Raw genomic sequence first — 22767 nt, forward strand, 5'->3', positions numbered from 1 at the left:
TCCCGTGATCGAAATTCAGATGCTTGGCAACTGACTCATATTTACGACAGTTGCAATGTCCCCAGGTCACGTGATCCCCTTTTTGTGAGTCTGACAAGCAAAGTCAATGGGGGAAGCCAGATTCATTGCAGTGACTCACAACTGTGGCAAGATTGTAAGGTCATAAATTGGGGCAAAAACTATCTCAGGAATATATATTTTGGACTCCGCTGTGGTCGTAGGTGGAGGACCCCCCGTATCTACTTTACAAAACAAAGTAGCAGCACCCAGCAGCAGTTGTGCAAAGCCGTAAACAAGGGCTCCGGGTAGTCCTCAACCTATGACCACAATGAGCCCAAAGTTTCTGTTGTTAAGCGAGACGTTTGTTAAGTGAGTTTTGCCCCATTTTACGACCTTTCTTGCTACGGTTGTTAAGTGAATCACCGCAGTTGCTGAGTTCGTAACCCAGTCATTAAGCGAATGCGGCTTCCCCCTTGACAGAAGGTCGCAAAAGAGGATGACGTGACCCCTCCCTGGGGACGCTGCGACCGTCATAAGTACGAGTCGGTTGCCAAGCGCCTGAATTTTGATCACGTGACCAAAAGGGGAGGCCGCGACGGTCGTTAAATGTGAAAAACGGTCTTAAGTCCCTTTTTCCAGTGCCGTCGTAACTTCAAACGGTCACTAAACAAACGGCCACTAATCAAGGGCTGCCTGCCAATCACCCCAGCGGGAGGCTGTGGGGTGAGCGAGCAGCCCTGAGAGGACCTTTTGAATGCTGGACCCCCAAGCTGAAAACTTCCAGGGCAGCCGGCAGCTGTTCCCTTTGCAGCACATCTGGAAGGGCCGGACCAGAGGCGGCAGCCCAGAGGTGGCCCGAAGGAGCAGAAAAAAAGTGGGGGGGAAATTGGAGAATTTGCCCCAGGACACCCCCTCCTCCGCCTGCGATGCCCCCTCCCTCGGCCTGCCAGAACCCGGGTGAGGTGATGCCTGGCTGGGGGGGAGGGAGACCCCCCCTCTTCTCCTTGTTGCCTCCCCCTGGCACGGGGAGGGGCAGGGGGGGTTCCTGTCTCAGGGACCCCAGCTTGCCAGACCAGGATCTGGAGCCTCTGCCCATGTGGACGGTGGCATTGCTTTGGCGTCTCTTCCTTGCAAAGCCCTCCAAAATTTCCCTTGGGCGGCAGCCAGGGGTTGGGCTAGAAGACCTCCAAGGTCCCTTCCAACTCTGTTATTCCGCCCTCATCATCATCATCATCATGGGGAGAGCCCAAGCTGCAGCTGCCAGCAGAAAGTGTGCTGAGACTCGGCTGTTGTGCAGGAAGATGACCAGTCCAAGTTCAGATGAAAGGAAGTTTGCTTGAGATCCACAAGGACCCACAGCCTGGCCGGGCAGACCCTTCTCCTGGGGGCCTTCTGGACCCTTCCAGGGCAGAGAAAAATGGCAAAAATGGCCTTTTTGTGCCCAAGATGAGGAGGAGGGGGAGGAAGGAGGGGGAGGAGGAGGAGGAGGAGGAGGAGGAGAGGGCTGAGCCCACCCCTAAGTGGCCCTTTCCCCATTCCCAGCCCGCCCCTCCTCCCTCTGCCCCAGGGGCTCCAGTGGCGGGGAGCCCATCATCATCCGCATGAGAAAGGCCGGGATGCCCAGCCCCTGACTCTTCCCCCCTCCCCCCTCCCCCCTCCCCAGGTTCTCAGCAGCAGCAGCAGCAGCAGCAGCAGAGATTCGGCCTCAGAGCCCAGCGGCTGGGGCTCCCCCCAGCCATGGCCACCTGGCCCCCTCCTCCTTCTGGGCCTGGGGAGGGCAGCCTGGATCACAGGATCCAGGTTCCTCAACTGGACCCTGAAGGGGTTGAGGCGGACGAGGGAGGGGACGAGGGGCCGGGCGAGGAGGGCCCCTTGGGCAGGAGAGGGAGGAAGAAGAAGAAAAAGTACCACCGGCACCCCAAGCCCCCCTACACTTATTTGGCGATGATCGCCTTGGTCATCCAGGCATCCCCAGAACGGAAGCTCACCTTGTCCCAGGTAAGGCCAGAGGAGCAGGAGGGGGCTGGCTGGGGCTTGGAGGGAGCAGGGAGGGGGGACTCAGTGCCTGGAGTCCCCCCCCTCTGCAGGGGCTCTGGGTGCCCCCTTGTCCAAGGCCCTTCAGAGAGGGGAGCCTGGGGGAGGCCAAGAGGCAGCCCGCCCGGATGGGAGGCGGCAATGATAGAGCCTCCCCGGGCAGGAGCAGTGGACAAGCCCGGCCTGCAGGAGATCATGGAGAGCTTCCAGCAGGGCTGGCACAGCTTCCGTGGGGAGAGGAAGGGCAGTTTATAATGGGCCTGACCTGCCTCCCCACCCCAAATAACACAGGACAGAATTCAGGAAGGGAAAAGCGCCCCCCCTCCTTATCAGGGAGATAATCTAGAGCTAATCCTGGCTTAATCCATTATCTAAATTTAATCCTCGGTTCTTATCTGAGCATTATCAAAGCCTCCCTCACCAGCCCCTCCTGTTCAGCTGGAAGACACCAAAAGTCAGGGGGGGGGGCTTCTGCATCTAATGGGTGTCTCTGTTCCCAAGAGTTTTATTCCAGCCCCCCCCCCCAATACTCAGAGACCCTGCTGCACTCACTAGCCTCAGCCTTGCCCTTCTGAAGCCAGTCTGGTGGGAGAGTGCCCAGTGGGGCTGCATTTGCCCCAAAGCCCCCTCCCTAGGGGTCCAGTTTGTTGGCCTTCTTTCTGCAATTTGGGGAGGGGGGAAAGGCCAGCCACCCAACAGGGACATGCTTGATCCTGAAATTTGCTAATAAAGGCGCAAACTGAACTAGGAAGAACTGCGACATTCCTCTCTCTTTCTCTAGGTGTATGCGCTGTGTGGGTGTGGGTCTCTCTGTGTAGGTGTGTATTGGCTACTCGGGCTCCAAAATGGCTGTTTTCAATTTAAGGCAGGACATCAAAAGATGGACCTGCCCTGGGTGGACATATCAAAAAGATTTGGTAGGAAGGAAGAAAGGAAGGAAGGAGGGAGGGAAGGAGGGAAGGAAGGAAGGAAGATGTAGAAGGGGAAGGGAGGTTGATGCAGAAGGGGAAGGAAGGAAGGAAGGAGGGAAGGAAGGAAGATGTAGAAGGGGAAGGAAGGTTGATGTAGAAGGGGAAGCAAAGGAAGGAAGGAAGGAAGGAAGGAAGGAAGGAAGGAAGGAAGGAAGGAAGGAAGGAAGGAAGGAAGGAAGGAAGACCAAGGGGAGATCAGGGCTCAGGGTGCCTGAGAAAAGATGGCCAGGAGCTACGTCTTACTACCCCAGACTTTTGGGGCCTCTGCAAGCCCAGGAAGTTATGAAATGGAGCTCCTATTTTTGCCTTCTGATCTCAGCGGCTTTGGATTGGTTGTCTATTGCGGTGCGCGCGCACACACATACACACACACAGGCACAAACACCTGCACACAGAAAGAATGGGATGTTTTACTCTTTTTAAAGAGACATTTCTGCTAGTCTGATTTGATTTCTAGGCAGGTAACACAACTTCTCTGAGTCTGGAGGGATCTAACCGCTTGAAAGATTTATTGTAGGTGGCAACTCCAGGCTGATCCCGGCTGATCTCTTTGTTAAGCGGTTCTTAGTCCTCCGGATGTTAATCAGGAGGTGTCTGGGAGCGCCTCGGCCAGCTATCAAATGTGAATAGAAGGCTAAATGTCTATGCAGATTCTCTACCATCTGTTTGTCCCAAAAATGCTTTTTGAAAAGGCACCTGGGCTTTCTTACCTTTTTCCCTCGAAAAGGGTTTCAGCTTTCTGGGAGGAAAAGTGAAACATTTTTCAAGGGAGGAAAAAAAAAAACCCTAAGGAAATGTTGCCTTTGAAGAGAACAGAATAACAAGAGTTGAAAGGGACCTTGGAGGTCTTCTAGTCCAACCCCCCTGCTGAAAGCAAGAGACCCTATAGCAGTGGTTCTCAACCTTTTTAATGCCGCGACCCCCAACCGGTCGTAAGTCAAGGACTACTCAACCGGTCGTAAGTCGAGGACTACTCAACCGGTCGTAAGTCGAGGACTACTCAACCGGTCGTAAGTCGAGGACTACTCAACGGGTGCAGCACCGTTTGCAGAATGGGACTTTTGGCGGGCTCAGCAGGGCAGAGACAGCCTGGACAATTCCTATTGGCTTTTGAAAGCCAATAGAATTGGACTCTATTCAAGAGAGTCTATTCTATTGCTATAGAATAAAAGGGAGTAGCACAGCTAAGGAAAAGGGGGGGGGGGGAATGGCGGACTGCGTTGTTTGGCAACCCCCGTGAAATGGTCGTTCGACCCCGAATGGGGTCGCGACCCAGAGGTGGAGAACCACTGCCCTAGATCATTTCAGACATCTCTTCTTAAAAACCTCCAGGGATGGAGCACCCACAATTTCTGAAGGCAACTTCCTTTCCACTGATTGTTCTTACTATCAGGAAAGTTCTCCTTCACTCCAGGTTGCTTCTCTCCTTGATCCATTTCCATCCGTGGCTTCTCGTTCTGCCTTCAGGGCTTTGGAGGATACCTTGACCCCCTCCTCTTCTTTGGGGCAGCCCCTCAAATATTAGAACACTGCTATCCTGTCACCCCGAATCCCTCTTTTCATTAAACTAGACATGCCCAGTTCCTGCAAGCGTTCGGTTCTTCGTACGTTTTTGTCTCCAAGCCCTTCATCATCTTAGTTGTTCTTCTTTGCCCTCTTTCGAAATGCACCTTTGGATTAATAAAAGGGAAGAAGAAAGAAAAAAGAAAGCAATAAATCCTGGCAAAACCACTTCCATCTGTCAAGTCTGTTTGAAAACTCTGCCCAGGATTGAGGGTTTTCAAAGTCTGGAAGATGCCTTCAAGTTGGGGATTCCGGAGAAGTCCAAGGTCCTGGTGGGCTTTCTCAGAAATAAAGAAGGCAAGGAAGAATGCAGACAGTTGTTGTGGAAGTGGGGGGGGGGGAAGACAGGGGCTAAGTGTATTTAAAGGGATTTTGCATATGCAGAAAGACCCCAATGCCTGAGGGGGCAGGGGGAGGGGAGGAGGCACCCTTGGCTGAACAAATGGGAAGTTTGCATATTGGCCAAAGCCTGAAGCTGGGAAGGTGTTACCTGCCCCCCCCCCCTGAAGCAACCACATCACAGCCCTCCTGGCCTGGCTGAAAGGAGCAGAGAGGGAGGGGGTGGGTGGGGAGGGGGCTGCAGGCCAGTCTGATAAGGGCTATCCATCCCTGCCAGGAGCTGCCAGCTTCTCCCCAACTATTACCACCTGAGCTGCCTCTGATCTTGGATGGGATGGGGGGGGGGTAAATCCTCATCCAGGTCAGAGGTAGGCCAGGCCAGGTGGGGGCTTAGAGCCATCCTGGGGGGAGGCAAAGGGGAGAGGGTTGCCTGTCCCTCTTGCTGGTTTCCCTGGCATCCTTTGGCTCCTTTGCCAGAAAAAAATGTTTTTTAAGATATTCCTAAGGTTTTAATATTGTAAGCCATTCGCAGTTACCCTGCGGTAAGAGAGGCAGCCAATAAACTAGAGATAGATAGATAGATAGATAGATAGATAGATAGATAGATAGATAGATAGATAGATAGATAGATGACAGATGAGAGAGAGAGAGGATGGATGGATGGGTAGGTAGGTAGGTAGGTAGACAGACAGACAGACAGACAGATAGATACCATAGATGATAGATGAAGGGAGAGAGAGAGAGATGATAGGTAGGTAGGTAGGTAGACAGACAGACAGATAGATACCGTAGATGATAGAGAGAGGGAGAGAGAGAGAGAGAGGATAGATGGATAAATATGGCAGAGATAGATAGATAGATAGATAGATAGATAGATAGATAGATAGATAGATAGAGACAGACAGACAGACAGACAGACAGACAGACAGATACAAGGATATTGATAGATAGATAGATAGATAGATAGATAGATAGATAGATAGATAGATAGATAGATAGATGATACAAAGATTAAAGATAGATAAGTAGGTAGGTAGGCAGACAGACAGACAGACAGATAGATACCATAGATGATAGAGAGGGAGAGAGAGAGAGGATAGATGGATAAATATGGCAGAGATAGATAGATAGATAGATAGATAGATAGATAGATAGATAGATAGATAGATAGATAGATTAAAGATAGATAAGTAGGTAGGTAGGTAGACAGACAGACAGATAGATACCGTAGATGATAGAGGGGGAGAGAGAGAGAGAGATGGTAGATGGATAAATATGACAGATAGATAGATAGATAGATAGATAGATAGATAGATAGATAGATAGATAGATAGATAGATAGATAGATAGATAGATAGATACCGTAGATGATAGATAGGGGGGGGGGAGAGAGAGAGATGAATAGACAAGGCCTAAGGGGTCAACAGAGCTGACTAGGACCAGGGCATGGGGGGGGAGATTTGGCCTGACTGCCCATTCAGTCTCACCCCCCCCCCCCAAAAAATGCAGAAGAGCCAGAGGAAGGTCCGCAAAAGGTGTTAAGCGATGCCTCCTTTGATGATCCAGCCAGGATCCCAAATGCAGGGGAGGGGGGCGCCTCTCACCCCATCCTCAGTCCCAAGATGTCTCTCCCTCCCCCCCAATAAAAGGTCCCCCAACTTCAAGGACATCTGAGCACTTTTCTTTCTTTTTTAATTTTTAAAATTAAATTTATATGTCAGCCATCTTGCAAACAAGCAGCTCTGGGTGGGTGGCATAATAAATAAAATAAAATAATAAAATAAAATAAAATGAAGAAATGAAATGAAGAAATGAAATGAAGAAATAAAATAAAATAAAATAAAATAATAAAACAAACAAAACAAAATAAATAAAGACGCTCCTTGGATCTTTCTGCCTCCCCCTCCCTCCAGGATTATCCTGAGAAATTCCAGCAGGAACATGCAAGGTTAGGGTCAAATTCTCTCTTCTTTCCTCCTCGCTTTATTATTATTATTATTATTATTATTATTATTATTATTATTATTATTGCTACTGCTACTGCTACTACTACTATTATTTTACTTTCTGAGCTGTGTTTTCAACCATAGGTAGTCCTTAACCTACAACTGTTCATTTAGTGACCGAAGTTACAAAGCACTGAAAAAACTGACCTACGACCGTTTTTCACACTTACGACCGTGGCAGCCTCCCCAGGGTCACATGATCAAAAGTCAGACACCTGGCCACTGACTCGTATTCATGACGGTCGCAGCATCCCCGGGGGAGGTCACGTGATCCCGTTGCGACCTTCTGAACAGCAAAGTCAACCGGGGGGGGGGGAAGCTGGACTCATTTAATGACCCTGTCACTGAGTTGGGCAATCACAGACATTCACTGTGCCAAGAAAGGCTGCAAAATGAGGCAAAGCTCACTTAACAACCCTCTCACTTACCGACATAAATTTTGACTCCGTGGGGTGATAAGTTGAGGACTCTCTGTATTTGCAGCTGTGGCTTCTTTGCCCAGAAGAGCCCCCCCCCCCCGCTCAGACTATGGTTTGCTGTTCAGCTGACACCCCCAGATCTCTTTTGGGGACAATGGCAGGGGTCCCTCCCCCCCGTGCTCCAGGAGTTGTGAAAGAGGTGGTGCAACGGTTCTGAGAGAACATCTGCCAGCTCCTTCAGAACTCTGGGATGGAATCTGTCGGGTCCCTGTGATTTATATTCGTCAGGGTCAGATAGGTGTTCCCTTTCCATTTTCTTGCTTATTTTAATTTTTGTTTCTAGTATGTCTGTTGCAGTGGGGATTTTTTGGGTGTGTTGGGCTATAATTTTTTTTTGTGTGAAGACTGATGCAAAGAATGAGTTAAGCAGATAGATAGATAGATAGATAGATAGATAGATAGATGGATGGATGGATGGATGGATGGATGGGTGGGTGGATGGATGATAGAGACAGACAGATAGACATAGACATAGATAGATAGATGGTAGACAGAGATAGACATAAATAGATAGATAGATAGATAGATAGATAGATAGATAGATAGATAGATATAGATAGATGATAGATATAGATAGATAGATATACATAGATACATAGATAGATGATACAGACAGACAGACAGATATAGATGATAAATGATAGACAGACATAGATACATACATACATACATACATACATACATAGAAGATAGATAGATGATAGAGATAGCTACATAGATACATACATAGATAGATGAAAGATAGATGAGAGATATAGATAGAGATGATATTTAGATGATAGAAAGACAGACAGACACAGACAGAGATTGATTGATTGATTTTTAAAAATAAATAAATAACACAACTCTTCTTGAGCAAAAGTCCTGTTAGTTAGTGGGAGACATCACTTCTCCACAAGGGGACAACTGGCTCAGCTCCCAACCCCAATGAGAATGGACAACCGCAACAGACTCCTCTACTCCCCCCTCCCAGAAGGGAAGACCCCCCCACCCCCAGTCGGTCTGCAGCCCAGCCCATCCCCCCCTTTCCTTCTCCTGCCTTTCAGATCATCAAGGAGATCAGCAACCTCTTCCCCTTCTTCAAGGAAGGCTACCAAGGCTGGAAGGACTCCATCAGGCACAATCTCTCCGCCAACGACTGCTTCCAGAAGGTGAGAGGGCCCCGGCAGGGCTGCTGTCTCCCCCCTTCCCCTGATTTATTGTGCTGGGCCAAATCTCCCCTTCCGGATAGATCCCGTCTCTGGGTCTTGTCTTCTGGATGATCGGCAAGCAGACTTTTGCATGCAAAAGATGCCTTCAGTCCCTTCCTGGGCTATCAGAAATCGTAGCCTTCCTTCAAGACAGGGGTCTTTAAACTTGGCTGAGGAATTCTGGGAGTTGAAGTCCACAAGTCTTACAGTAGCCAAGTTTGAAGACCCCTGCTCCATGAGATGGGCCTGGATCAGCTACAGAGCTGATCTTGGAAGACCAGGCACAGGGTGGATCGGTCCGGGCGTCTTCTGAAGATGAAGGATCAAATCCATTCAACCCAACAGAGTGGAACATCTATAGAAGAGAATCTTTGCAGCTCAGGGTTGAAATGAGGGTCCTTGGTATTCTGTGTCTTGGTTATTTTCTTGCAGACGTTTCATGACCCAACTCAACAACGTCATCAGAGCTAGAAGGGAAAGAAATTTGGAGGTGGAGGAGAACAGTGGCGCCCTTGGTGCTCTCTCAGCTGGGTTGTTTTCTTGAAGATGCTTCATGACCCAACTAGGGAACCTCATCAGTGCTAGAAGAGAACGGGTTTGCACCTTCTACCACTGATGATGTTCCCTAGTTGGGTCATGAAACATCTGCAGGAAAACAACCCAGCTCAGAGAGCACCAAGGGCCCCACACTCCTCCTCCTCCTCTCTGTAATCCCCCCGTCCCTTCTACTACTGATGATGTTCTCTAGTTGGGTCATGAAACGTCTCCACAGTGGAAGACACCATTCCCAGAGATTTGTGTGACCCCTTCACTCCCTGTTTCAGCAAAGCCCTTAGAACTGGGGCATTTTCCAATCGATGGGCAGGAGAGTCCCTCTCAGATATAGCTTGTAGGCCAGGGGGGGGGGTCCAGCCATGGCAACTTTAAGACTCGTGGACTTCAATTCCCAGAATTCCCCAGCCAGCACAGCTCAACCAAGCCAGCCCAACAAAGGTCCCTGAATGTTCTGTGTTATGTCTGTATGTAAATAAATGAGCCAGCATCTCCTCAGCTCCCAGTTCGGCGATGAGGCACTGGGAAGTGCCAGGTGGCCTCCAGGAGCCTCCTCCCACCTCTACCAGGTCTAGGTTTGCTCACACCCACCAGTCCCAGCTGCCCCTTACATTTTCCTCCCCAACAGGCCACGTTGGGGATGGTGGTCAGGAGATCTTGGCCACCAAACCACCACAATGCACCCATGGACTCGGAAGGAAGATCTCCTTCTGGGACAGGCCTTCAGAAGACCCACCTGCGCCCGTCTCCCTTTCCTGTCTTGCAGATATTGAAGGACCCCACCAAGCCCAAGGCCAAGGGAAATTTCTGGACCGTGGACGTGCAGCTCATCCCACCGGAAGCTCTGAAGCTCCAGAACACGGCCATCTCCCGTCGAGAGGAGCAGACCTTCATGGTCGACCTGGCTCCCTACGTGTTCCACGGCTGGGCTTTCAAAGCCCCCCAGCCTCCTCTCAGCGGGCCCACCCCGGAGGGGAGTGGGTTTCCAAGCGGCGAAGGGGGCCGTCAGAGCAGCCCCTTCAGCATTGACACCTTGCTCCACGATTTCCAGGGCGTGGGCCTCTCGGGAAAAGCCAAGGCCGAAAGTGGGCCGCCTCAGAGCCCCCCAGCTGCCTCCAAAGTCTGGGGCACGGTCCCCATCTTCCGGGTCTCCTCTGGGGCCCCAGTCCACCCCTGCCGGCCCCCGTGCCCCCTGCCCATGCTCCGCTCCCTCTCGTCCTCCAGCAGCCCTGCCTCCCTCAGCTCCTTGTCCCCCAATGACGAGCCCCAAAAGGGGGCCAGCACCTCGATTTTGGCCAAGCGTCCCAGAATCGTCCACCCGGCCCCTGAGACCAGCGACTCCGACTCCAGGGAGGGGACGCCGCCTCCCGCTGCCCCCTTCTGGGAGCAGCTGCCCACTTCCTACACCCCATGTGTGGCTCCCAATGTGATGGTGGCACCCCAGAGCCACACACTGCCCTACTCCCCTTTTGCCCCCAACCCTGCCTTCCCCCCCTACAGCCCCATGGCTTTTGCACACCCAGCATGCTGGGAGCTGGTGCCGCAGTCCACCTCGAGTCCAGCCTTCGGGCTGGACTTGGGCCTGGACGAAGGCATGCCTCCCAACAAGACGGTGTTTGATGCCTGGATGAGCCGTCCCCTGGACCTCGTCCACCCGGCCTTCCCCCAGACCAGCCCTCCTCCCCGCAGCTCAGTCTTGACCCACTATGACACCTCCTGAGGACAGCCTTTGGCCAGGGGGTGGATGGCTGGCCAGACACAGCAGTCAAGGCTTTTTGGCCAGGGATGACCTCCTCCATGTCCTTCTCAGCCTTTCTGCTCCCAGTAACTCCACAGGACAACCCAGTAGTCCTCTATCAAACCCAACCATCCAGATGTTCCTGCTCTACTCCCTCAGGACAGCAACTTCCAGCTCTCCATTAGGAACCATCTTATCATTTGTGGAGATTCTCCATCATGCAGGCCGGGGTTGTCCCAAAGGTGCTTTTTCCCCCCAAAAGGCAAGTGGACTTTCTTGGGGTTTTTTTTTTCCCTTTGAAATCATTGCACTTTTCATCCAAGATGCTTCTTCAGTTGCGAGAAGTGACTTCTGGGAGTTGAAGCCCACCGGGTCTTAAAGTGGCAAAGATTGGACAGCCCTAGTTTAACCTATCATCCCCATGACCAGGAGACGCCCTAACCTAACCCAAGGGTAGGCCACCTTGGCTCTTTTATGACTCGTGGACTTCAACTCCCAGAATTCCTGAGCCAGCATAGCTGGGGAATTCTGGGAGTTGAAGTCCACAAGTCTTAAAGTTCCCAAGCTTCAACACCCCTAGTATAGGGTCTTTACTCCTGCTTGAGCAGGGGTTGGACTAGAGGACCTTCAAGGTCCCTTCCAACTCTGTTAGTCTGTATTCAGTGGAATGGCTTGCCTCCAGAAGTTGTGGGTGCTCCATCACTGGAGGTTTTTAAGAAGAGACAGACAGTCATTTGTCTGGAATGGTCTAGGGCAGGGGGAGGCAACCTTGGCTCTTTTATGACTTGTGGACTTCAACGCCCAGAATTCCTGAGCCAGCATTGCTCAGCTTGGAAACTTCTCCCTTTCCCCTCAGCACGGCTGGCTCAGGAATTCTGGGAGTTGAAGTCCACGAGTCATAAAAGAGCCAAGGTTGCCTACCCCTGCCCTAGACCAGGGTGTGGGAAATCTTGGCATGACTTTTATGAACTCGTGGACACATTCAACTCCCAGAATTCCTCAGCCAGCATAGCTCAACTTGGAAGCCTCTCCTCTTCCCCCCTCAGCATGCTCCGCCTCAGGCATTCTGGGAATTGGAAGTCACGAGTCATAAAAGAGCCAGAGTTGCCTACCTGCCCCTAGACCAGAGGTGGGGGAACTTGGCTCTTTATGACTGGTTGGGACTTCAACTCCCCAGAATTCCTCAGCCAACCTCCCATTTTGTTGTGAGATTTCAGGTCAAGGGAGTCTTCAAACTTGGCTCTTTTATGACTGGTGGACTTTAAATCAGAATTCCTGAGCAGCATGGCTCAGCTTGGAAACCTTCCCTTGCCCCTCACAGGCAGGCTGGCTCAGGAATTCTGGGAGTTGAAGTCCACAAGTCATAAAAGAGCCAAGGTTGCCTACCCTTGCCCTAGACCAGGGGTGGGGAATCTTGGCTCTTTTATGACTCGTGGACTTCAACTCCCAGAATTCCTGAGCTAGCACGGCTCAGCTTGGAAACCTCTCCCTTTCCCCTCAGCATGGCTGGCTCAGGAATTCTGGGAATTGAAGTCCACGAGTCATAAAAGAGCCCAGGTTGCCTACCCCTGCCCTAGACCAGGGGTGGGGAACCTTGGCTCTTTTATGACTGGTGGACTTCAACTCCCAGAATTCCTGAGCCAGCACGGCTCAGCTTGGAAACCTCTCCCTTTCCCCTCAGGGTGGCTGGCTCAGGAATTCTGGGAGTTGAAGTCCACCAGTCATAAAAGAGGCAAGGTTGCCTACCCTTGCCCTAACTCATGCCCAGGACCCCATAAAGTCAAGTTTTCCAGGCTTTACAAAAGGCCAACAGGGAGAGGGCTAATCTGATCTCAGGGGAAAGGATGTTGGCAAGGACTCCTTCAGGGTCCTGCCGGCTGACCCTCCCTAGTTGATGGTACCCAGAGAACTGGAGAAGCTTCTTAGGTGAGAAAGTAAATGTTTTCAAGGGGAAAAAAACAAACAACCAAGAAAGTCCAGTTGCCTTTTAGAATAATCCCCTTTGGCAGAACCATCTTAACTTTTTTGAGGAGATGGCATCTTCCGTAACAAAGGAGAGGAGGGGAACCTGCTAGACCAGGTTCACAAGCAATCTGGACAGCCCTTTGTGTGAAATGGTCTAGGGTTTCCTGCCTGAGCAGGGGGTTGGACAAGATGACCTCCAAGGTCCCTTCCGACTCTATTATTATTATTATATAACCCTCCCCTTTGGACTCCTTCCTGGATGTTGAAGCAGTGGTGGGATTCAGCCGGTTCGCCCCACTTCGGCAGAACCGGCAGCTAAATTTTTTATTGCCCAGGCCCAGAATGGACTTCCGGAAGTAGCATCCATGCAGAGAACTGGTTGTTCACCTGTTTGAATCCCACTACTGGGTTGAAATGGACCAGAGGCGGCTGGGGGCTTTGGTCCTCCACATTATCCCTGCAGAGCTTCAACATTCAGAGGAGAAAAAAATTAACGGGAATCTTCCAACTGGAGCAAAATGCACCGGCTGTTGTCAGTGCCAGATATTTCCCACATGTGACACTGCTGCTTTGCAAATGTCCCTGGAGATTCTCCATCGTCCAGGTCACGGTTATCACAAAGGTGCTTTTTCAGGAAGCAACTGGACTTTCTTATTTTTTGTTTGAAGACCTTCTTCAGCTCTGACTGGATGGTGGAGAATGGAAGGATTTACATTCTTTGCAGACAGCTGGTCATTTGCATCAGAAAATCGTTGAGGCCACTTGGAGGTTTGTCATCTGAGTGGTGCAAATGGGTGTGGAGCCTTGTTGGAACTGCTGAAAGGATTGTGTGTAGACTGGAGATAGATGAGGTCCTATCCCTCCCCCTCTGTTGAGGGAGGGGCATTCAGTTTTGACATAGATGGCCTCTTTGCAATGCTCTGGTGACCCTGAGGACACAGGTCAACCTCCAAGTGGCCTCAACGACTCTCTAAAAGGAGGCAAATGACCGGCTGTCTGCAAGGAGTATAAATCCTCCCATTCCCCATCATCCAGTCAGAGCTGAAGAAGCTTCTGGGATGAGAAGCAAAACATCTTCAAAGAAAAACAAACAACTGGTCATTTGCCTTCTTTTAGAGAGCCGTTGAGGCCACTTGGAAGGTTTATCTGTGTCCTCAGGGTCACCTGAGTGATGCAAATGGATGGGGAGCCTCCTTGGAATTGCTGAAAGGATTGTGTTCCACTCCCATGTTTGCACCATTCAAATGACCCTGAGGACACAGGTAAACCTCCAAGTGGCCTCAACGACTCTCTAAAACAGTGTTTCTCAACCTTGACAATTTTAAGGCAGGTGGACTTCAACTCCCAGAATTCCACAGCCAGCAATGCTGGCTGTGGAATTCTGGGAGTTGAAGTCCACCTGCCTTAAAATTGTCAAGGTTGAGAAACACTGCTCTAAAAGGATGCAAACGACCAACTGTCTGCAAGGAGTATAAATCTTCCCATTCCCCACCATCCAGTCAGAGCTGAAGAAGCTTCTTGGATAAGAAGCGAAACGTCTTCAAAGGAAGAACAAGAAGGTCCAGTTGCCTCATGAAAAAGCACCTTTGAGACATTGGTTGAATCTGCTTCTGGATGCAATTCAAAATGCTGGTTCTCCTCTTTATAGCCCTTCATGGCTTAGGTCTAGGTGTCTTTTCCCAACTGATTCTACCTGCCCTACTCAATTTGACAGGAAGGGCACTCTCTGGGTACCACCAACTAGAGAGGGTCATCTGGCAGGACCCCAAAGGAGTCCCCCTGAGATTAGGTTAGCCATCTCTCTGTTGGCCTTTCGTAAGGCCTGAAAAATCTTGTGCCCAACCCTGGTTCTGGGTTAGAGCCTGTCTCCTGGTCGTGTGGATGATAGGTTAAATCAGGAGTGTCCAATCTTGGGCACTTTTAAGATCTGTGGACTTAAACTGGGGGATTCTGGGAGTTGAAATCCACAGTTCTTAAAGTGCCCAAGATTGGACAGCCCTGCCCTATACCAGGGTTAGACAACCTTGGCTCTTTTATGACTCGTGGACTTCAACTCCCAGAATTCCTGAGCCAGCATGGCTCAGCTTGGAAATCTCTCCCTTTCCCCTCAGCGTGGCTGGCTCAGGAATTCTGGGAGTTGAAGTCCACCAGTCATAAAAGAGCCAAGGTTTTCCTACCCCTGTCCTAAGTCCTCCTGTTCTAAGTGGTGAGCCTCCCCAGGGGTAGGCAACCTTGGCTCTTTTATGATTGGTGGACTTCAGCTCCCAGAATTCCTGAGCCAGCATGGGGGAACTATGGCCCCTTCATGACTGGTGGACTTCAACTCCCAGAATTCCTGAGCCAGCATGGTTCAGCTTGGAAATCTCCCTTTCCCCTCTGCGTGGCTGGCTCAGGAATTCTGGGAGTTGAAGTCCATGACTCATAAAAGAGCCCATGTTGCCTACCCCTGGCCTAGACCATTCCAGATAAAATAGTGCTCCAATCTTTTCTTCAGATCCTCCAGGGATGGAGCACTCACGACGTCTAGAGGTGAGCCGTGATGCATTCATCTCTTTTCTAACTTTTTATTATTATTACTAGGACCAGGGAAAAGAATACAGATAGTCCTCAGGTTACAACCATACATTCAAAGTTATGACGGTGCCAGGGGGAAAAACGGCCGTTGCACCATCTTCGCAATCCGATGATCAGAATTTAGGTGCACAGATGACCGTTGTCATGTCCCCCGGCCACAATCTCCTGCTCTGTCACAATCTGTCTCTGTTTCAGCTCTTTCCCTTCCCCACCCCACCCCTATCTCCCCCCAAAACCTAGCCCAGCATGGCTAAGATGGGGGGGTCCCTCTCTTCCACTGCTACCTACCACCTATCGCTGACCCATCCCTGCCCTCTTATCAGTGAGATGGGCAGCATATAAATTTAATAAATAATCTTGATCAATAAATGCCTCCCCTCCTTTCCTTTGCCAAATGGAATGTGTGATGCTTTCGATAAAACAGTGTTTCCCAAACTTGACAATTTTAAGGCATGAGGACTTCAACTCCCAGAATTCCACAGCCAGCAACGCTGGCTGTGGAAATCTAGGAGTTGAAGTCCACATGCCTTAAAATTGTCAAGTTTGGGAAACACTGCGATAAAAGGTCCCAGGAAGTGCCTGCTGTCTTGGCGCCAGCATCTTCTGCTCTTCTGGGATGTGTAAACAGCTCCTTTATCAGCACTAACCCAGAACATGAGACGATTCCATGGGAGGGTCCTGGAGAAGTCGTAAATAGGGGCTCCTTTCCACTCTTTTCTCTCCCAGACCTCCTTTCTTTTCCTCAAATAATTTACTAGCTCAGTAAACTGCAGCAGCCAAAAAGGCCAACAGAGTGCTAGGCTGCATTAACAGAGGGATAGAATCAAGATCACGTGAAGTATTAATACCACTCTACAAGGCCTTGGTGAGGCCACACTTGGAATCCTGCATCCAGTTTTGATCACCACAACGTAAAAAAGATGTTGAGACTCTAGAAAGAGTGCAGAGAAGAGCAACAAAGATGATTAGGGGACTGGAGGCTAAAACATATAAGGAACGGTTGCTAGAATTGGGTATATCTAGTTTAACGAAGAGAAGGACAAGGGGGGACAGGATAGCAGTGTTCCAATATCTCAGGGGCTGCCCCAAAGAAGAGGGAGTCAAGCTATTCTCCAAAGCACCTGAAGGCAGGACAAGAAGCAACGGATGGAAACTCATCAAGGAGAGAAGCAACCTGGAACTAAGGAGAAACTTCCTGACAGTGAGGACAATTAACCAGTGGAACAACCTGCCTGCAGAAGTGGTGAATGCTCCAACACTGGAAGTCTTTAAGAAGAGACTGGACAGCCATTTGTCCGAAACGGTGTGGGGTTTCCTTCCTGAGCAGGGGTTTGGACTCGATGACCTCCAAGATCCCTTCCAACCTTTTATTATTATGGATCATCGCACAGTCAGCCAGATGTTCAGACTGGATCTGGCATTTTGTCTACCTATCGAGTCCTTACCAGGACCTGGGATAGGCAGATGTATTTGATGGTATTACAGATATCGTCGCAGGATGGAAGCAGGCTGCCTTTTGCAATTGACTAATAGCGAATTTGTCAATGCCAATGGTGTTCAAGTGGTGCTCCAGTTGTTTTGGGATTGCACCCAAGGAGCCTATGACTATTGGTGCTACCCTTGCTTGCTTTTGCCACAGTCTTTCTATTTCTATTTGTAGGTCTTTGTATTTTGTGATCTTCTCCAGTTCTTTCTCTTCTATTCTGCTGTCTCCAGGCACTGCCACGTCCACTATCCAGACTTTTTTGTCTTTCTTATCGACAATTGTTAAGTCTGGGGTGTTATGTTGCAGGTGCTTGTCTGTTTGAATTCTGAAGTCCCAGAGCAGTTTAATTTTATCATTTTCTATGACTTTCTCTATTTTATGATCCCACCAGTTTTTGCTTACAGGCAAATGATATTTTTTGCAGATCTTCCAATGCACCATTGTTGGTACTTTGTAGTAGTAGTAGTAGTAGTAGTAGTAGTAGTAGTTGTTGTTGTTGTTATTATTACCTGGGGACTTTCTGATGAGCGGAGTTCAGCTCCCAGAATTCCCCAGCCAGCGCATGCAGAAACCCTGCAATGGCTGATTATGCGCTGCTGGGGAATTCTGGGAGCTGCAGTCCTTTCCAACTCTGCTATTCTATTCTAAGCAAGGACAGACAGGAATAGAGACAGACGGAGTCTATTGAGATGACAAAGGTGACATCTGGTGGTGGTCCCTGGGAGGTTTTTCGGGCAGTGGATCCCCAACAAGGGAGCAAAGGTGCCTGCGATCTTGTGGCTTGGACCTCTGCCCCACCTGGCTAAGGAAAGCAGCCAAAGAGAAGACTGGGAGTTGGGATCCAGGATGGACCCTGTGTCTCTTTGAGGGGACAGGACAGCAGAGGTCCTTCCAGGGGTCCTGGGTCACTCGCTCCCAAAGAGACCGTGCTGGACGCAACAAAATTGGACAATTCTCACGATACCTCTAATCTTGGGGTTCTTGGTGCTTTCCGCTTGTTGCTCCTTAGAGATGTTTCATTGCCAAACTAAATAACACTATCAGTGCTAGAAGAGAGTGAGGAGGTGGAGGAGGAGGAAGGAAGAACAGTAGGTTCCTTGGTGCTTCTGAACTTGGCTGTGTTTCTTGCAGACATTTCATTAGCAAACTACTGTAGGTAATATCATCAGTGGCCATGGTTACCCACTTCCTTCTAGCAAGGATGCTGTTACCTGGTTTGCTAATGAAATGTCTACAAGGAAACAGCCAAGCACACAGAGCACCTAGGGCTGCCATGGTAGCTCCCTAATTAAGTAGTTCCCTAATCAAGGAACTGTCAAAAGGAAAACCAAAAATTGGCAAGGCCATTTATATATAAATTGAGAGTAAACCCCCCACCCACCCATTAGCATGGATGATGTTACCTAGTTGGGTCATGAAATGTTTGCAAGAAAACCACCAAGCTCAGAGAGCCCCAAGGATCCTACATTCCTCCCGTCGTCCTCCTCCCTCGCCCCCAACCTCTTTCCCTTCTAGCACTGATGCTCTTACCTGGTTGGGTAATGAAAAATCTACAAAAACAACCAAACTCAGCACCAAGGGTCCCCCAGTTCTCCTCCTCCTCCCTGCAAACGGCTCTTCCTTCTAGCTCTGATGATGTTACCTAGTTGGGTCATGAAACGTCTGCAAGAAAACCACCAAGCTCAGAGAGCACCAAGGACCCCACAGTCCTTCCTTCCTTCCTTCCTTCCTTCCTTCCTTCCTTCCTTCCTTCCTTCCTTCCTTCCTTCCTTCCTTCCTTCCTTCCTTCCTTCCTTCCTTCTAGCATTGATGATGTTCCCTAGTTGGGTCATGAAACGTCTGCAAGAAAACCACCAAGCCCAGAGAGCACCAAGGATCCCACAGTCCTCCCTCCTCCTCCTCCTCCTCCTCCTCCTCCTCCTCTCCCCAAACCCCACTCCTTTCTAGGACTGATGATGTTACTGAGTTGGGTCATGAAACGTTTGCAAGGAAACAAACAACCCAGCTCAGAGAGCACCAAGGACCCCACAGTCATTGTCTTTCTCCTCCTCATCATCATCTCTGCAAACCCCCCTCCCTTCTAGCATTGAAGAGATTCCCTAGTTGGGCAATGAAACGTCTGCAAGGAAACCACCCGGCTCAGAGAGCACCAGGGACCCCTCATTTCAACCCTGAGCTATGAAGGTGCTTTTCTGATTATTCTCTTTGGGGCTGGGGAGATTATGGAGGAGGGAGGGAAAGAGTCCCAGAGGGCTCTGGGCACCTGGATCCGGAAGAGGGTCAGGTGGTGGGCAAGAGGGCAAAGGGCAGCAGTGGGTGGAGCCTAGGAAGACTCGTGGGGGGGAATACCTCTACAATGGAGCTTACCCCCTAAATTGGAAGCACCCACCCGTCTTTCAGTTTGGAGGGGGCAGGGGCTGAAAAAAATTAAGCAGGGTCAGTGCAGGTAGTCCTTGGCTTACAAACACAACTGAGCCCAACATTTATGTCGCTAAGCAAGACAGCTAAGTGAGTTTTGCCTCATTTTACGACTTTTCTCGCCACAGTCGTTAAATGAATCACTGCGGTGGTTAAGGCAGTGAGACGGTTGTTAAGCAAATCTGGCTTCCCCCGTCGGCTTTCCTTCTCAGAAAGTCGCGGAAGGGGGATCACGTGACCCCTCTGGGACACTGCAACCGTCGTAAGTACATGTCAGTTGCCAAGCCTCTGAATTTTGATCACATGACCACGGGGAGGCCGCAAAGGTCGTAAGTGTGAAAAATGGTCCTAAGTCAGTTTTTTCAATGCTGTTCTAACTTTGAAATGGCCGCTAAATGAACTGTTGTAAATCGAGGACTGCCTGTACGGGTGAGAACAAAGCTGGATTGGGAAATTAAAAAAAAAAAGAGCCAGGAGGGGGCAGTGTGGCTACCAAAAACTCAGGAGGTCAATGGCTTTTTTAAAAAAGCCACTTTTTTATCATCTCATGCAGAGGGGTCAAACTGCCGTTCCCCCCCCACACACAGGCCGGGTGTGTTATGCCGAAACTGCGCCAACCCCATTGCCGGCAATGGAAATAAAGTTGCGATACGTCGCAACACGTCACGTAACGTTGCGAGTTTGACACCCCTGATCTAATGGCTCCTGCAATATTGTAAACCGTTCTGCAATTTTTTAAGAAAATAATAAATAAATGTTTAAAATAAATAGCATCCCTATGTATGAATATTCCATTTAAAAGACTTCCATGGCCACCACAAAACCCTAAAACATAAAACCTCAAAGCAAAATCCCAATTCCAGATAGATAGATAGATAGATAGATAGATAGATAGATAGATAGATGGATGGATGGATGGATGGATGGATGGATGGATGGATGGATGGATATCTTACAGGCCATGATTAAAGTTCCGGAGAGTTAGGGTTAGAGAGCAAGAGTTTGAGTTCCAGTCCTGCCTTAGCCATAAAAGTCACTGGGGTGACTTTGGGCCAATCACCAGGAGACGGTGAGTTCTAGTCCCGCCTTAGGCATGAAAGCCAGTTGGGTGACTTACCAAGAGACAGGGTGGGTGGCTGTGGCCAGGGTGGGTGTGGCCTACTGGGTGGGTGTGGATGGAGTGGGTGTGGCCTACTGACTGGTCATGGATGGAGTGGGTGTGGCCTACTGGGTGGGCATGGATGGAGTGGGTGTGGCCTACTGAGTGGGCGTGGATGGAGTGGGTGTGGCCTACTGGGTGGGCATGGATGGAGTGGGTGTGACTTACTGGGTGGGCATGGATGGAGTGGGTGTGGTCTACTGGGTGGGTGTGGATGGAGTGGGTGCGGCCTACTGGGTGGGCGTGGAGTGGGTGTGGCCTACTGGGTGGGTGCGGCCTACTGGGTGGGCATGGATGGAGTGGGTGTGGCCTACTGGGTGGGCGTGGCCAGCTCTACATCATTTGCATCAAGGGTGGGGGCCTGTGGGGGCCTGGGCAGGAGTGGGACAGATCTGAGGGTCTCTGGCAGAAGGGGGTGGGACCGGGGCAAGTGCCAAGATATCCACCACAAAATTGTACATTGGCTTTTGGCCGGCCTGGGCCAGGGGCCAAGGCAGCGGGGGCCGTTCCCTCACTGTTTCCAGGATGGCTTCGCGGGCCACATGAAACCACTTCGCGGGCCGCATTCAGTCCCCGGGCCTTGGGTTTGACATGTCTGGAATACCTCATCCAGTTTTGGTCACCACAATGTAAAAAAGATGCTGAGACTCTAGAAAGAGTACAGAGAAGAGCAAGAAAGATGATCAGGGGACTGGAGGCTAAAACATATAAGGAACGGTTGCTGGAATTGGGTGTGTCTAGTTTAAGGAAGGACGAGGGGGACATGATAGCAGAGTTCCAACATCTCAGGGGCTGCCCCAAAGAAGAGGGAGTCAAGCTATTCTCCAAAGCGCCTGAAGGCAGGACAAGAAGCAACGGATGGAAACTCATCAAGGAGAGAAACAACCTAGACCTAAGGAGAAACTTCCTGACAGTGAGGACAATTAACCAGTGGAACAACCTGCCTCCAGAAGCGGTGAATGCTCCAACACTGGAAGTCTTTAAGAAGAGACTGGACAGCCATTTGTCTGAAATGGTGTAGGGTAGGGGTAGGCAACCTTGGCTCTTTTATGACCTGGCTCAGGGAGTTGAAGTCCACGAGTCATAAGAGAGCCAAGGTTGCCTACCCCTGGTCTAGGGTTTCCTGCCTGAGCAGGGGGTTGGACTAGATGACCTCCAAGGTCCTTTCCAATTTTATTATTATTATTATAGTCCTACGGGATTACCTTTCCTACTGATTTATTATTATTAATTAAATTATTATTATTATTATTCAAGAACTATGTGTATTAGAAAATTGTCAGCACTGGGAATAAAATAAGATAGACAGGAAGGGCTGCAGGGGGCCTTGAGAGGCCTTCTAACCCATCCCTACCCTATGCAGGAATTCACCAGTCCTTACCTTAGGAGTGCAAGGGAGACCACAATTTCCATTGCTAAGCAAGGCAATTGCCAGTGAGTCACACCTGGTTCTGTGACCTTGTTGTGTCTGGGTGGTTAAATGGATCACTCGACTCCTTAAGCATATTATGCGACTCCTTAAGTATATTATGCGATCTCTGATGAACAAACGCAACTTCCCCTCTTCACTTTGTTGAATGCAAACCAGCTGTGAAGATTGCAAAGGCTACTCACCTGACCTTGGGGGGTGCCAATCATCCTATCATACCTGTAGCCCAGAGCTTGAATTTTTGATCAGGTGTGAGGATTGCTAAATGCAAACAATGCTAAATGCGAGGACTTATTGTTAAGTCCCCTTTTCAGCGTGGTGTAAACCTCGAGTAGCTGCTCAATTAATGGTGGCAAGTTGAGAACCGTGGGATCTCTCTGAAGAGTCCCAAAGGTGCATTGTCCAAAAGGCAACTGGAGTTTCTTGGTTTTTATTTTTCCTTGGAAATGTTTTGCTTCTCATCCAAGAAGCTTCAATCAATCAGAAGAGAGCTGGATGGGACCCTGGAGGTCTTCTAGCCCAACCCTCTGCTCAAGTGGGCATGCTGGCTAAGGAATTCTGGGAGTTGAAGTCCACAAGTCACAAAAGGGCCAAGTTGGAAGACCCCTGCGCTATAGCCCTGTGTTTGGGGAAACTCCACCAATTGTGGATGCTATGTGTGAATCTATGTTCTTCCCCTTGGTAGCCTCAGGGCCCGTCCTGTCCAAAGCAAAATAACCTCTTTTTGACCTCCTCGGTAGAGCCAGCCATGAACGGCCCTTGATTGCCCCCATTAGTGGCCTTTTTGTCTTCCTCTCTGATTCATTAGCATAAGAAAGGGAGGCAGTAGCTGAGCAGGGCAATCTGCAAACAATGTTGCTCCAG

General features: G+C 50.0%; 1 protein-coding gene across 1 annotated transcript; it reads left to right on the forward strand.

The window, feature by feature from the left end:
• The first annotated feature begins 1737 nt into the window (after positions 1-1737).
• Positions 1738-10854, forward strand: LOC120302151 (forkhead box protein H1-like). Its single transcript, XM_039330150.1, has 3 exons — positions 1738-1998; positions 8439-8543; positions 9901-10854. The coding sequence occupies exons 1-3, from the start codon at positions 1738-1740 to the stop codon at positions 10852-10854; spliced, it is 1320 nt and encodes a 439-aa protein (XP_039186084.1).
• The last annotated feature ends 11913 nt before the right edge of the window (positions 10855-22767 follow it).

Source organism: Crotalus tigris, unplaced genomic scaffold, assembly GCF_016545835.1.
Source record: "Crotalus tigris isolate CLP2741 ecotype Arizona unplaced genomic scaffold, ASM1654583v1 scf7180000024426.592134, whole genome shotgun sequence".
Classification (NCBI taxonomy): Eukaryota; Metazoa; Chordata; class Lepidosauria; order Squamata; family Viperidae; genus Crotalus; species Crotalus tigris.